This window comes from Pteronotus mesoamericanus, unplaced genomic scaffold (genome assembly GCF_021234165.1).
Source record: "Pteronotus mesoamericanus isolate MK-2021 breed Mesoamerican mustached bat unplaced genomic scaffold, CSHL_Meso_final contig_90, whole genome shotgun sequence".
Taxonomy (NCBI): domain Eukaryota; kingdom Metazoa; phylum Chordata; class Mammalia; order Chiroptera; family Mormoopidae; genus Pteronotus; species Pteronotus mesoamericanus.
In genome coordinates this window covers 40471233-40486516 of record NW_026555277.1, presented here as the reverse complement: position 1 = coordinate 40486516, position 15284 = coordinate 40471233, and the positions used below count along the sequence as shown (strand labels likewise).

At 36.2% G+C, this 15284-nt stretch overlaps 1 protein-coding gene across 1 annotated transcript in view; it reads left to right on the top strand.

The window, feature by feature from the left end:
- Positions 1–365: 365 nt before the first annotated feature.
- PRMT3 (protein arginine methyltransferase 3) overlaps positions 366–15284 on the top strand; it is a 100207-nt gene continuing 85288 nt past the window's right edge. The window contains exons 1-8 of the mRNA XM_054585998.1: positions 366–518; positions 796–931; positions 2526–2608; positions 3989–4038; positions 4658–4760; positions 5718–5877; positions 7144–7288; positions 11835–11900. Of these exons, the coding sequence (XP_054441973.1) occupies positions 491–518; positions 796–931; positions 2526–2608; positions 3989–4038; positions 4658–4760; positions 5718–5877; positions 7144–7288; positions 11835–11900 (771 nt within the window). The 5' untranslated portion in view covers positions 366–490. The remainder of the gene's footprint in view (positions 519–795; positions 932–2525; positions 2609–3988; positions 4039–4657; positions 4761–5717; positions 5878–7143; positions 7289–11834; positions 11901–15284) is intronic.

Here is a 15284-nt window from a genome sequence, read left to right as displayed (position 1 = left end):
AGGGGGCGCAGCGGGCAGGTCTTCCGCCAGCTCCGAGGGCGTAGTGCCGACTGCAAAACGACTGCAGGCTCTCACCACCTCTGGGAGCAGGGCCCAGGACAAGGACCTCCCACTACCTTAGGAAGCCGGTGGGGAAAGCAAAACACGTGGCCAAGCCTCAAACGCTCAGACTTCTTTTCAATGCTTAGTCGGCTCGCAGTGCGTCAACCCTGCGGCAGAAGGAAGAGGCAGAGCCCGGGCTTTCGCCCCGCCCACCCATGTTCACGTGACCAACACCCTTGTCTGGGACCGGAAGACTACGGGAGCCAGCGCGCGCGTTCTCGCGTTTCTAGACGCCCTTGAAGTTTCCCTAAACCCCTGCCCTGCTGCGTGCTCGTGCTCGCGCTCGTTCTCGTTCCCGGTCCCGGTTACGAGAGTTCCGCGGCGTCCGCGCGCTCATCTCAGCCAGGTCCCCGCCCCTAGCACGCCTGGCTCCCGGGGTACCACAGCCATGTGCTCGTTAGCGTCGGGCGCTACCGGTGGGTATCCCCGGTCCCTGAGCACCCAGCTCTGCCAGCCCCCAGGCCGCGCCACCGTGGGGCCGGTGAAAGACCCTTTCCTCCCCCTGCGCGCTCCGGGACGCGGAGCCCGGGCGATGGGGCCTTGCAGGGAGGGTGGGGGAGATGCTGGTGAGGGCCGCCGGGGAGCGGGACGCAGACAGCGCTCCCCAGTAGTAAAGCGTTCTCCCCACCCTCCTCCTCGAGCGCTGGGTTCGCACTGGCGCCCTGAGCGGATCTGATCATTTGCTTGTGCTAGGCGGCCGGGGCGCTGTGGAGGATGAGGAGGACCTGCCAGATCTGTCAGACAGCGGGGACGAGGTCGCCTGGGAGGATGAGGACGATGCTGAGCCCTTCCACGACAAACAGCAGACCCCCTGCCTGTTCTGTGACAGGTTCGTCCATCTCAGCGCTAGGCTCCAGCCCAAGGGGCCCGGCAGCGTGCGTCTGTGTGGTCTGCTCGGCTGGAATCAGAGTGGCCTATTCTCGAGTTCTCCAAGCAGTGGTTTGGAGTGAGGGCTTGTTGAAGACCCTAAGTGGTATAAAGGGAGCAGCCATGAACTTGCAAGCCAGGTTGTCTTGACAGGGCTCAGTTTCCCCGAGTGTAAAATAATAGGGTTTTGGACTGGATCTGTGCATCTTTGTCACCTGAGACGCTTATTAAAAAAATACAGATGCTGAACTCTGCACCACAGCCCTTCTAAGTCAGGATTGGGGTCCAGGAATCTTTTATAAAGGCACTATCTCAGGTGATTGTAATGAATAACAAGTTTCGGAGTCACAGAACTAAATAATCTCTGAGGACCCTTCCAGCTTTACCTTTCTATAATTCTCTTGACATGTAGAGAGCTTCTCAGGTGTAATACTGCATTTGAACCACTTAAGAATTACCTCTCTGAGGCAGGGCTACCCACCTATTGAAGAGGAAGGAACTGATGCCTTTTCACTTAGGTTAAAAGGGGCTGTGATATCACTAACTTTTCAAGGTCACAAAGCTGTGGTTTGTCATATCCAAGTCCATGTTCTTTCCACTTAAATTCTGCCTCTTCACCTCAACAAGTGTTGACTTTGGCTGCTGTCCTGGTAAATGGGCATGAAAGAAGCCTGGTTGGTGTTGGCCAGGGTCCCTTTAATAAACATTTTCCAGTTTCCCTTAAATCTGGTCAGAGTGCTTGTTGGTGCTATATTAGTTCCTCTTGATAGGTCATTGTTCTCACATACAGCCTCCTTTGGGTGGGTATAGAATGTCTGCACATACTTCAGATGTCGTAAAATTTATTGAGCATCAAGATGTACTTCTTTGTGATAGGCTGCATCAATACTGCAAAAATGACCTATCTTGGCAAACATTTGTTGAAAGCTAACTGCTGCATATGTGCTAGGCATATAAAAGAGGTATGCAGCTTCTTTGCTGTGTATTCCTGCCTTGTCCTTTACTTTTGGGGGTCACATACTAAAGAGGCTTGATCCTCACGCTGTCTGTAATGCAGGTACTTTGGTAACACTACAAAGATCACCTTTGAAATAACGGCACTGTGGGAATATGCCAGCTGTAAAATTACGTTTTATGCCTTTATTTCTGAAAGTAGTTTGAGCTTTGCCGGTGCAAAGCCTCCAAAAGCAGAGTTGACACTTAGAGGAAAAAAATCTTACACGGGGAGTTTTCATATCTTGAGCGAAACAGAATCTGTCAAAGGGAGTTCTCTTTCTTCACATTCTTTTGATAAATTCAGTGCTATTAATTGGCAAATAAATTACCTTTGATGTTTAATGGGTAGTTGGTTTATTTTAGGTGTAAAATGGAACTCATAAGTAGTAATTCCCTTTAGAAGTTCTAGGTTCTTGATATCCACAGATGTTTGTTTTCTCTTAATTGGAAATAAAGCTAGAAACCAGCAGATTTGGGGGAGGCGGGATGTATATATAGCAAGACATCAATATGTAGGCTTCTTGGGGACTTTTTCATGAAGCTATTGCTTGGTTTTTCAGGTTATTTACCTCTGCTGAAGAAACTTTTTCACACTGTAAGTCTGAGCATCAATTTAATATTGATACCATGGTCCATAAACATGGTGAGTACTTTTTAGAATGGGAAAATTTTAGTTGTGAAACTTAAGTTTCAACTTTGTATTTTTCCAGACCTTTCCTTTTCTAAACAAATCCAGCACAGTGAAACATACAGCAACATCTGATCTTTGACAGTGGCTCTTGAGGAAAGGTTCAATGTCATTTTTCTAGATAAGATTCATTGTATTTAAGCTTTTATTGACTTCACAACTAAAAAGGAAAAACCCTGCATATGATTGCATTTTTATCATAGTAGAATTAGGGAGAGCAAGCATAAAGGTGGACTTTGGAAAAGGAGGTGGGACATTATGAAAAAAGACAAATTACCAGGTCAGAACACAACATGAACTTCAAGGCATACAAGGTTGAGTTTTATAGGGAGTTTGGTAAAAAAGTATAGAAAAAGGATTGATGAAACTAAGGTAGTAAGCAAAATACTTGGATGATGATTCTTTTGAAATTTGTATTTAAACATACCGAGTTTACAATTAAAGCCCTTCCACCTCTTTAAATGGATATGGAAGACCTGCACTGTTCCACTAGAATTAAATACCGAATTGTTTTTTTGGTTCCTGTAATTATTAATAACTGCGAATGGGATTAGATAAATGTGTGATGTAATATGTTAATAAATTATAAATTAAGTACAATTCCTTTGTAAGGCATGGGTGACTTAGTCTCAATGGATTTTTTTCATATTTTTAATGTGCATTTTGAAATTGAATTGGAATCATACTTAAAATATAACTATATTTTTCACTTATCAAATATCGGTTTTGTATGCTATTATGCATATGAAACATTTTGTATGCCATTGTGTTCCTCATAACAACATTTCTCAGGAGAAATAATAAACAGTTGGATATGCTGTTGTTTTCCCTTGTTTTAAATGCTGCCTCATTTCTGGAAAGATATGAGAACCAAATAACAAGCCTCATTGTTTTTCAATTTACATCAGTTAACTCTGTATTAAAGCTAGTATATTTTGTATACTCCATGTCCTGGCAAAATTATAGTTTGGTAAGCACTGTAAAAATTGGGGATGAAAAAACTTTCAGCTCTAATACTTGGCAGAGTCTATGACCTAATTTTCCTGATTTGTGTTGTTCTTAGAAATGAGGAGAATTCTAAAAATTAATTTCCCATATTTTAGAAATGCAACAAAAACATTTTGAAAATTGTCATCTATGCTGGCTGTTTCTCAATTAAAATATTAGAAGCATCAAAGTTACCCATTCTAGTTCTTAAAAAATTTAAAAAATTATAAGTTGTACTGTAGAGGACAGAAGTATTTTATTGTCTAACCAGAGAAGCCTCTATAGAACAGGTCCGTTAAATAAAGCTCATGTTAAAATAGGTAAATTGTCTTTTTTTTTCCCCTTTAGGACTTGAATTTTATGGATACATTAAACTGATAAATTTTATTAGACTTAAGGTAAGTTAGTAGCTTAGTTTACAATTTTGTTTTGAAACTAAAGTAATGCCACTACCAGTGATGATTAAAAGAATGCAAGGAACTACAATAAAAACTGCTTTAAATTTGTCAGTCATCACATTGGAATCAGGGACATTAGGAAATGCCATAGTATATAGTACCAAGTAAATGGATACATACCATGCTTAATGTGTCATTTTTAACTGCCTCTAAGAGATGAATCAGTGTTACATAAAAAAAGTAATTCAGAGCCAGATGATGAGAAATACTGTTAGTGTTTCTGTAAAGTCAGAAATAATTTATAGTGTGATTTCAAGTACTGTGGTTGCTCTCTTTGTTCTATTGTTCAAATACTTCGTCCTTTTTTATGTTCTATTCAAATGAGTGTTTATATTGCCACTTCTTCCATACCCAAACAATATAAAATTGTGCATTGAAACCATTGATTAAGCAATCATCCAATCAAGTTAACAAAATGACAGTTGAACATAAACTTCTTAGATAGAAATTTTGTGTAGTGTAGACATGATTTCCTTTTTGTTTAATTTTCCTAGTTTTTGCTAGGGTGATTTTGTGATTATATGCAGTAAAAAAAACATGCAATTAATTTTACATCCAGAATCCTACAGTTGAGTATATGAATTCCATATACAACCCAGTGCCTTGGGAAAAAGAAGAGTATTTGAAGCCAGTATTAGAAGATGATCTTTTACTTCAGTTTGGTAAGATGAACACCCTTTGTGGACTGTGTTTCAAATATTATACTATACTTTAAAAAAAGTAAGTACACTCCATTTTATTTACTTAGACTGCATTAGTTTTTCCCTACTCTCCCTTTTCTGTTCCAAGATCTCCTCTAGGGTGCCATTCTACATTCAGTTGTCCTGTCTCCTCAAGCCCTTCTTGGCTATGACAGTTTCTTAGGCTTTCCTTATTTTTCGTGACCTTGACAATTTTAAGGGGACAAAAATTTAAGGTGAAACATGATTTGCATAGTTCAAAATATCTTCCCAAGAAAGTATTAACTACAAAGGAGATGTTAACTTTTAGTGGAGAAATCTAGTCAACACTACTGCAACCAAGTGATCAAGGCAGGTATGAGTTTGAATCTTAGTTTCTTCATTAAACAGCTGTATAACTTTGGGCTAGTCACTTAACTTTTCTGAAATTTATTTTTCCCATAGCTTAAAATAGGGATAATTATTTACCTCTCAGGCTTGTTTTGAGGATGAACTGAGATGCAATGCATATATTTGAAAGATAGCTGGTGATCAATAAGTATTAGGGTTTTTTTTCCTTCCACTTTTTTGTTTCTTCCTGTGTTTGGTTCAGTATAATTAATGCTTGGATAGGTGTTTAATTTAGCTAATTAATAAAAAACTTAGGCTAACAGCATGCCCTTTAAATTCAAATTAAAATAATTTGAATGTTATATATTTATTTAACTTAAAGTACTTTTACCATTTTTTTTAGTTTGCTGTGTAACAGGCAATTAATATATACAAGGTGGGGGAAAGGTAGGTTTACAGTTGTTAATATGGAAAATAATACAAGAATAAACTGTATTTTGCATGCTCACAACTGTAAACCCACTTTTGCCACACCCTTTTTTTATTCCTAACATTTATATGTCCTTCATTGTTATAAGATGGCCTGATAATTTCCATTTGTTCCTTTAGATGTTGAAGATCTTTATGAACCAGTGTCAGTCCCCTTCTCATTCCCCAATGGACTCAGTGAAAATACCTCTGTTGTTGAAAAACTGAAACACATGGAATCCAGGGCACTGTCTGCTGAAGCTGCGTTAGCTAGAGCGCGTGAAGATCTGCAAAGAATGAAGTAATTTGTCAGTCTTTTAGAAAATTAATTATTAGACCTAAAAAATAATGCAACTAATATTAAGACAGAATATGGTAAAACATTTCACATACTGGAAAGTACAATGTAGATATTTAATTTTAATATACTAAAGATATGCAACAACATTTTTATACATTGTAGACATCAGTTAGCATAAAATTCTGTAGTTTCAACTCTTCTCATATACTTCTTTATAATTTTATAGTAATGTTAATTGCTCTGGGGAGTTAAGTGTTTTGGTTCTTTGATACTGCCTTCCTTTTAATTACCCTGTTTCTAGTAGATTTCTCCATTTTACTTTTCCTCTCCTAGGCTTTTAAGTGGTGGGATTAATATTTTTAGGTTTGGGTGAAATACGGAATTAACATTTTTGTTTTCAAAGAATCAAAATGTAATTATGGTATAATATTTTATTAGGAAACCAGATACATAGATGGTTTTTCCAGTGAGTAAATAATCATCCTACTGGCTTAGTACTTCTCAGAGTTTAATGTGCATGTAAATCACCTGGGATCTTGTTAAACTGTAGATTCTGATTCAGGAGTTCTGGACTAGGGCCAGAGATTCTGCCTTTCTACCAAGTATAACCCTAGCTTTATGTATTGGATTTGTGAGTACCCATTTGTTAGTTTGCCAGAACATTCAGCAGAAAGGATAGTATAGCTGATTGTAGTTCCCCTTCCCTGTTTGTGAGATTATATGCTGGGTAACCTAGTAACCACCAACAACGGTACTATCTATATCTTTGCACTTCTCTCCATGCATACTTTATATGTTCTTAATATGTTGTGAATAAAGAGGGAACTAAGTTCTGGAGCTGGAATGGATGGTGTTGGTATATGTAAATCTCAATTTGGGTCCACTTTCTGCCCATATACCCTTTGATGAGAAAATACGTTTTAAAGAATAGTGTTGAAATATAGTACTATATGATTCAGCTACTAAAATAAAGTTTTAGAATACTACTAATAAAGTTGAATAAAAGTAATGTGCTTATTTTACCCAGTTGAAAGGCGGCAGTGCTTTTGTGGTTTGCAGAAGGAATGCTTACAACTGGGTTTGACTATGCCATTGCCTAAGATCCAGCAGGGGGAGCTTTCAGTTGCTTAAGATAGAAGGTGCTTTAGAAGGCTCATCACACTCCACACTCCACTCCCGCCCCCTTCCTCTTCCTCCACCTCTAGCCTTTCCTTTTTTCATGGTCCAATAAACCTGTCTCAAGGGTGTATTTCAAATTGATTACAGACAATTTGCTCAGGATTTTGTGATGAACGCAGATGTCAGAACCTGGTCAGCATCTTCTACTGCCATTGCAGACCTCCAGGAGGATGAGGATGGTGTTTATTTCAGCTCATACGGGCATTATGGGATACATGAAGAAATGCTAAAGGTTAGAAAAGAGCACAAATGCACCAAATCCATACTAAAGGAAACATTTAATAAAACTGGTTCTTAACACATATGCTGTAGGACTGCTCTTTTTTTTTAAAAAAGTCATTTTTAAATCTCTTTGGTGCTTGATTGCTTATCTTGGATTGAAAAGATTACAGAAGCATCAAAGGCATTTAAATTCTGTTTAAGATCATTAGTATTAATCTTTATTATGGAATTACTTTTGCTTTAAATAAAACATTGGTTAAAAAAACTGATAATTTTAGTCTTCTCAAGAGCAACTATTAAATAGGAATTAATAAATTATACATTTGTCTTTAAATGTACAAAGGACATGATTAATTTTAGTATTTTAAATAGCTGTACTGACTTCAGTTTGAGCAAATAATTCTTTGGTACAAAGTTTTATTGTAAATAATTCTCAATTGTTATGACATAACTTTTTTACATTTGAAATCATTGATAAATGGAGGAGTTTTCTGAATTGGTTAAATCAGGTATTTAAGCTTGGTTGGCTTTAATTTTTATAATGGTAATGTCCATATAAAATACAAGTTGATTTCTAGTTATACCTGGTGATTATACATTTTATCATATATTATAGATTGTAAAATAACAAGATGTAATTTTTTTAATTCCATAAAACTGAAATTATCTAACTAGAGTTAAACATATTGGAATTTAAAAATTATTGGAAATTTTAGATGTTTATTTGTGAATTTTAGATGCCACTACCTTTTCTTGAAGCAAACAAACAAAATATTCCTTCCTAAATGCTTTCTCAAAAGAATATTTTATCTTATGGAAGCCCTAAGACTATGTTCCCCTGAAACATATGCATTTAAAATAACCTGGGGATTTAATAACATATATATATATTTTGTTTATTCAGTTTTGTAGAACCAAAGAGTGAAGGTCTGCTGATTAATAATAATCGTAATTACTTAAGGTCTTTTATTTATTTATTTATTTATTTATTTTATATAGAACAAATGAAAGATTCTTTTTTTTTCCCCCCAAGCATTTCTTTCTTTCTTTCTTTATTTTTAAATACATTTGTCTCTGCCTACCCCCCACCACTTTCCCTTGTCCCCTCCCTCCTTCCCTCCCTCAGCTCTTCCCCTTTGGTTTTGTCCATGAGTCCTTGCTATATGTTCCTTGACTTTCCCCTTCCCTTCCCTTTCCCTGTCCGCCCCTCCCTCCTTCCCTCTTGTCTCTGTTGATTTCTTTTCCTTTCAGTGTTGCTGGTCATATTTTCCTTGCATCTTTGTATTGTTGGTTAGGTTCCGCTTATAGGTGAGATCATATGGTATTTGTCTTTCGCCCCTGGCTTATTTCGCTTAGCATAATGCTCTCTAGTTCCATCTTTTAAAACAAGGTCTTTTAAAACAGTGCCATGTCATATTTTTTTTTTACTAATGACATGTCACGGTTGTGGTTTTTGTTGTCACCTGGGTAATGGCATAGCGTTACAAATAACAGTTATCTTATAAGTAATACATTAAGTCTAGAGTGAAATTGTTTAAAGTAAATGGACACGTAGGTATTTTTGTTAAAATTAAAATAATTTTGTGTCTAGAATATTTTCTTTGAAGGAGTTAATCTAAGCCCATGTTTGTCATTTTAAGTCACCTCATCAATATAAATGCCATGAACCTTTAATGCCTTTGGTATAGAAATTGTGTTCCATGTTCCAGACAGATAAGGTTGAGACTTCCAGTACATAGTACATGTGAATGTCTTCAGCACAATCATCAGGAAAGTCCACTTTGCGCACTTATTTCCAATACTCTGTCCTGCATACTTGTAGCTATGTAGCAGTAACTAAAAGATCTTTATACCTGATCATATATGTTTAAGTCCTTTTGATGTACCCAGTACAGTAAAAGATTTATTGTAAATAATTTATTGTTCCAGCCTGAAGTTTGCAGTGCTATCTTTTCTCCTTTAGAGAATCACTAAAAAAATCCTTATTAATATAATTCTCTATGCCTTCGTTCCCCTTATGATGTGATTCTCTCTCCTTGGAGATGACTTAAGTATTCATAGGAAGTATGCATATATTCCATTCAAAAAGAGCTGTTTATCCATTTTATATTTTGCTAAGTTATGTAGTACAGATGAATATGGAATATGCTTTATGTATTTCTTCTTATCAAAACATTTCTTAGCACATAGTCTGTGTTTTTGCTACTATTAGAATCTCACCTGATCTTTATAAATAATTTAAATTGAGAAACCATATACACAAGACTTTTTTTTATGTTTAGAATTGGCCTTTCTTTTACAGGAATATTGGATTTTTTTTTTTGTTGCCTAGTCTCAGATATTTCAATGACATTATTTTGACATATGTTAGGATTATGATTATAAATAAAGGTAGTTTATGATCTTATTTGCTGGAGTTTGGATGATTTTTTTAAAAATTCCAGTTAATAGAGGAATATATAACATGAACTTTTGAAATCCTTTGCCACTTTGTCTGTCTGAAGAAGAGTCATTGTTGGCTAATTTGTAAATCTGAGATGTACCACGCTCTCTTTTTCTTTTTTTCCAAGAAAAACATTGTTCATTCTGGTGAACATTTTTCACAAATCATAGAACCATTAAATAACTTTTTTTTACTACAGTCTTCTCATTGTATCTGCAGCTGACTCCTGCATTCTGTTCACTTTCATTAGCCTATACATTTAAAACATAATGTTATTTATATATGTAAAATTTATAGTATATAACTTTCCTGTTGTCTTTAGTCCTATTCTTAAAAATTTTTTTATATTCATAGGAATTATTTCATGATACTTTACCAGTCTTAAAAGATTATCTTGCTTTTTAGTATTGGAGCTCTAATTTTATTCTGTTTTGTTTGTTTGTTTTTCCTGGTTTTAATAGGCTGGTGTAAAAGACAATTTTAAAATTTCTGTTTACTACCTTATTTTGTATTAAAGTGTTAGTCTTGTTAGAATAAGTTTTTAGAAATGGTTATGAGGGCTAGTGTTTTATTTTCTTGCATTTTCTTATTTAATGGATTTTTCTTTCAAAAATTCAATTTTTAAGTTGAAACTGCTCTGTCTGAGGCTCTCTGTTAGATATGCTTTGGATTTTGTTGCTCCAGCGTGAGCATACGGACAAAAACAAGGATGTATAGAAAGAGGCTGGGTGAAGGGTTGCAGTTGAGTGGAGCAGCAGTGCATGAACTTAGGCCGGGAGGGGGACGCTGATGATGGAGGTGGAGCAGTGGTGACGCAGTGTGAGTGGCCAGCGCTTTCCAGGTGACTGCCTTCCTGACTGATGTTCAACCCTTGTCGGTTTTATTGTGTCAGCAAAATTCACTGGGTATGGTGTAAGAAGAGTATAAAGATGTATGAAACACTATGTATTTTAAGTTTTAAAATTAGTTAATATGTATAAACTTATTTAAACATTAGATTTTTTAAAATTTTTATTTTCTAGTAATCCTTAAACTCTTTCAAGAAAAGATTTAATAAACCTGATTTAAAATTTTGTTGTAAAGCCATTAGTAATAATTCCACCAAAAAGCATGGGATTCCCCCTTTTTAGATCCAGTAATTAAATAGAACCATTTGTCTTTTAATTTGAGGCTTCCTTTCAATCGTTTTATTTTAATCCCTATATTGGAACATAAATGTTTTTTGGAAGAATATATGGATTGTATAAATTTTATATTGTAGTATTTGATGTAACTAGTTTTGGGGGGGTTTTTCTGGGGTTTGTTTGTTTTACATAGTGTGAAACCCAAAACTAGAATTCCCAGGCTGAGATATTTTTATCATACTCATTTTACTCACTTGGCAGCTGAACCCTTTGGTGCTTAATCTGCTGTCCTTATGTGTCTCAATGAGGTAATTTAAAAGAAAATCAGCTTCAGTTCATGAACCATCATAAATGTTAACATTCAGTGCCAGTCTTGGTTACATGTCATGAGTACAGAAATCTCAAAATGTGGGCTGCAGGGCTCAAATGATTTACTTTTAAGCTTATAGGCTTTTAAGCCTCATTTTCTTCTACAGACCAACCAAGATTATAAATCAGATAGGTGCTGAAAAATGACTTTCTTAGAAAAACCATACTCAATTTAAGCTTCATTTTTCATATCTAACTGCAACTTTGCATTTACCTGTTTTGGTTTTCTTCCTCCAGTATTTTAATGCAACTCTAATACAGGGAGACAGGCTCTAGATTCCAGACCCTATTTAAAGGAACAAAATACCCTGTTTATCTTATATTAGCTTTATATATCAGTTAAAGTCTTATGATGATGCATGTCAAGATGAAAATGTGTACATTTTAAATAACTTGAATTTAATTTGACTTTCAGTGATGTTCTTAAACTTTTTGTGTGTGGTGGTGTTATTTCTGTTCTTATAGTTTTCTTTTAGGAAAACAAAATTAAGTTTGGTTTTTTCAGGCAAAAAATACCAATGGAAACTAACAATGTGTGATAAAATAGGAAGAATTTTCTAAAACATTTTTTATTTGTTTAGATTATTCTGTAAATACAACATTTTCTCTCTCCACCATAGGACAAAATACGAACAGAAAGTTACCGGGATTTTGTATACCAAAATCCGCATATCTTCAAAGACAAGGTGAGTAGTGTAGGCTACTTAATTGTACATTTCATGTGGATCTTGGACAATAGAAATCCTCTCTGGGGCCATCATTGTGCTGGCAGTTGATTTCATGCACTTCTGACTTTATTTCATGGAAAACTTTTATGATGCTGTTCTGTGATGTGGAATACTGGTAACAGAAATGCTGATTGGTAATGCTTGCCATTTAATATATTCTTTTTTTAAACTGAAATCATTAATACAGTGACATACCTTAGTTAAATTTTGGTTATCCAGATAATATTGCTTAAAGCATATTTTTTATTTACTGTGATTCCTGTGACTTTCAAGTGTATCAGATAAGCCCCATACCAAAGCATACTTTTAATTAGTATTCCAGTTTGTAAATTAGTTAAAAATTAATAACTTAAGAAGTTATTGGTAGGTAGGGACAAATAACATAAGATAGAATTTGTTTTCGGTGCTTGTTTCAAAACCTCATTTATTTACCCCTTTATTAGGTACTTTAAATTTTACAGTTAGTCTTTGTATGCTTCAGCTTATTTCACAGATGAGCTTTCACGCTGTGTGTGTCTGTGTTTGAAATTTGTATAATTTGTTTTTCCTCCCTTGTGAATTTTTTTCATTTGTTAGTCTTTCCCTCCCTCTGTCTCCAGCTTACCTCTCAAAGTTCAAGTTTTCTGTCTGTTCTTCCTTATTAGAAGTTAGTCCACTAATTTAATAAAAAATATTACATCAGCCACTTATATTCCTTTGCTTGGGAATTTTTTCCCACAATTTTCAGTTCAAGAACGTGAATATGACAACATATCAGGTTTTTATAATTCCCCTTTTACCTCCATTTAAAAAAATACCTAAGGTTATTTCATGGGCTTTACATAATATCCCAGCAGTGACTGAACACCTTTATATTTTGAAAATCTCTTCCTGGTTTATAAATTGTTTGGAGTATAACATAGATTGGCTTTTTATTTTCCATACCTATTTCCTAACAGTGTTTCACTTGTGACTTAGCTGAAATTTATATGGTGCTCTGATATATTTTGGCCAAAGCAGTAACTATCATGAAAGGTTTATGATTGTGTGCCTCTTTTTGTTTTTGCTGATTTCCATCATAGACAAACAGTGATTTCATTTTTTAAATCTTAGTTTTATCAGTTATTTGTACTTAGCTATCTTTTATGCATCTTATATATTATTGCAGTAAAGACTAAGAATTTTTTATAGTTTTTATATTTATACCTAAGTGTTAGAAAAATTTTATTTAAAATGTGTGTTTACAAAACCATTTTGGAGAACTTCCAGTCAAGATGGAAGTGTAGGTAAGCATGCCTTTCATTTGTGAACAACTATAGCAAAAAATACAGCTACACTACAAAACAAATATCATCCAGAATTGCCAGAAAGTCAAGCTGTGTGGAAGTCTGATAACCAAAGATTTAAAGAAGCTACATTCATGCAGACAGGGAGGAGGGGTGGAAACTCGGAGAGGTGTGGCGATGACGAGTGGCACAGAGGCACGGAGACGGGAACGGGCAGTCCCACATCCATGTGTTCTGGATAAAAAATGGGAGGGGTACCTCAGGAGCAAGGGATCCCAGCCCCAGTTTAGACCACCTAGCCAGGTCCCAGCACCAGGAAGATATGTCCCTATAACTTCTGTCTGTAAAAACCAGTGGGGGTTAGGATAGCAGAATAAAGAACCTACAACAGACTTAGGGCTCATGCAGACCCACCCACTCTTAGATTCAGCACAGCTAGAAGGGCAACAGCTGGAAGGACACCAGTGGCCTATGGATAGAAAGTGAAATGTGAGTGGGAAGACAACGTCCTCCCAGGCAAAACTCCAGAGGCCAGGCGGTGGCATTGTCCCCACCACAAGACCTCCACCACACAGAGCACCAGAGTGGTGACATGGGTTGCCTCACCCTCACAATAACCTAAGGCTCCGCCCCATGTAACTTAACAGGTGCACTAAGACAGGGAGTGAAAGCAGTTCTACCTAATACACAGAAACAAACACAGGGACGCTGCCAAAATGAGGAAACAAAGAAATATGGCTTAAATGAAAGAACAGAACAAAACTCCAAAGAAAGAAGTTAATGAAATGGAGATAAGCAATATATCACATGCACAACTCAAAACACTGGTTATCAGGATGCTCCAGGAACTCACTAAGTACTTCAATGCCATAAAAAAGGTGGAGACAGAAATGATGGTTGCATTAAGTAAAATAAAGTGGAGAGTATAAAGCTGAGAATCAAATCAATGATTTGAAATACTAGGAAGGAAAAAGCATTCAATCAGAACCGCAGGAAGGAAAAAAGAATTAAAAAAAAAAAATAGGCTTAGGAACCTCTGGGACAACTTTAACTGTACCGAAGTCTGAATCATTGGGGTACCAGAAGGAAAAGACAAAGAGCAAGAAATTGAAAACTTAATTGAAAAATAATGAAAGAGAACTTCCCTAATTTGGCAGAAGAAATAGACATACAAGTCCAGGAAGCACAGAGAGTTGCAAACAAGTTGGATCCAAAGTGGAACACACCACAACACATCGTAATTAAAATGCCAAAGGTTAAAGATAAAGAGAGAATCTTAAAAGCAGCAAAAGAAAAGCAGACAACTTCCTGCAAAGGAGTTCTCATAAGACAATCAGTTGATTTCTCAAAAGAAACTTTGTAGGCTAGCAGGGACTGGCAAGAAGTATTCAAAGTGATGAAAAGCAAGGACCTACAACCTAGATTACTCTATCCAGCAAAGCTAATATTTAGAATGGGAGGGCAGATAAAGTGCTTCCCAGACAAGGTAAAGCTGCTAGAGGAGTTCATCATCACCAAGCCATTGTTTTATGAAATGCTAAAGGAAATTATATATATAAGAAAAAGAAGATCAAAACGATGAATGTTATATTGGCAATAAACTTACAACTATCAATAATTGAATCCAAATAACAGGCTAAGCAAACAACCAGAACAAGAACAGAATAATAGATATGGAGATCATTTAGAGGGTTATCAGTTAGAGGGGGAAGAGGAAAAATAGGGAGAAAGGTGCAGGGATTAAGAAGCACAAACTGGAAGGTATGAAATAGACAGGGGAGTGTTCTGAACAGTATAAATAATGAAGTAGCCAAATAGCTTATGTGCATGACCTATGGACATGACCTGAGGATAGGATTGCTGAAGGGAATGGCGGTACCCAGTGGAGGGGGGCCAAGGGGGAAAAATGGGGACAACTGTAATAGTATCATCAATAAAATATATTTTTTCAAAAATCACTTTGTAGTGAAGCAGATGTGCTACTATGAGAAATTTTGCCTTAGATTATGATCAGACTTTAATTTTATTTTTTCCTTAATATGTAAATGTAGAAATTAAGCATGTACTGGCCTGGAAA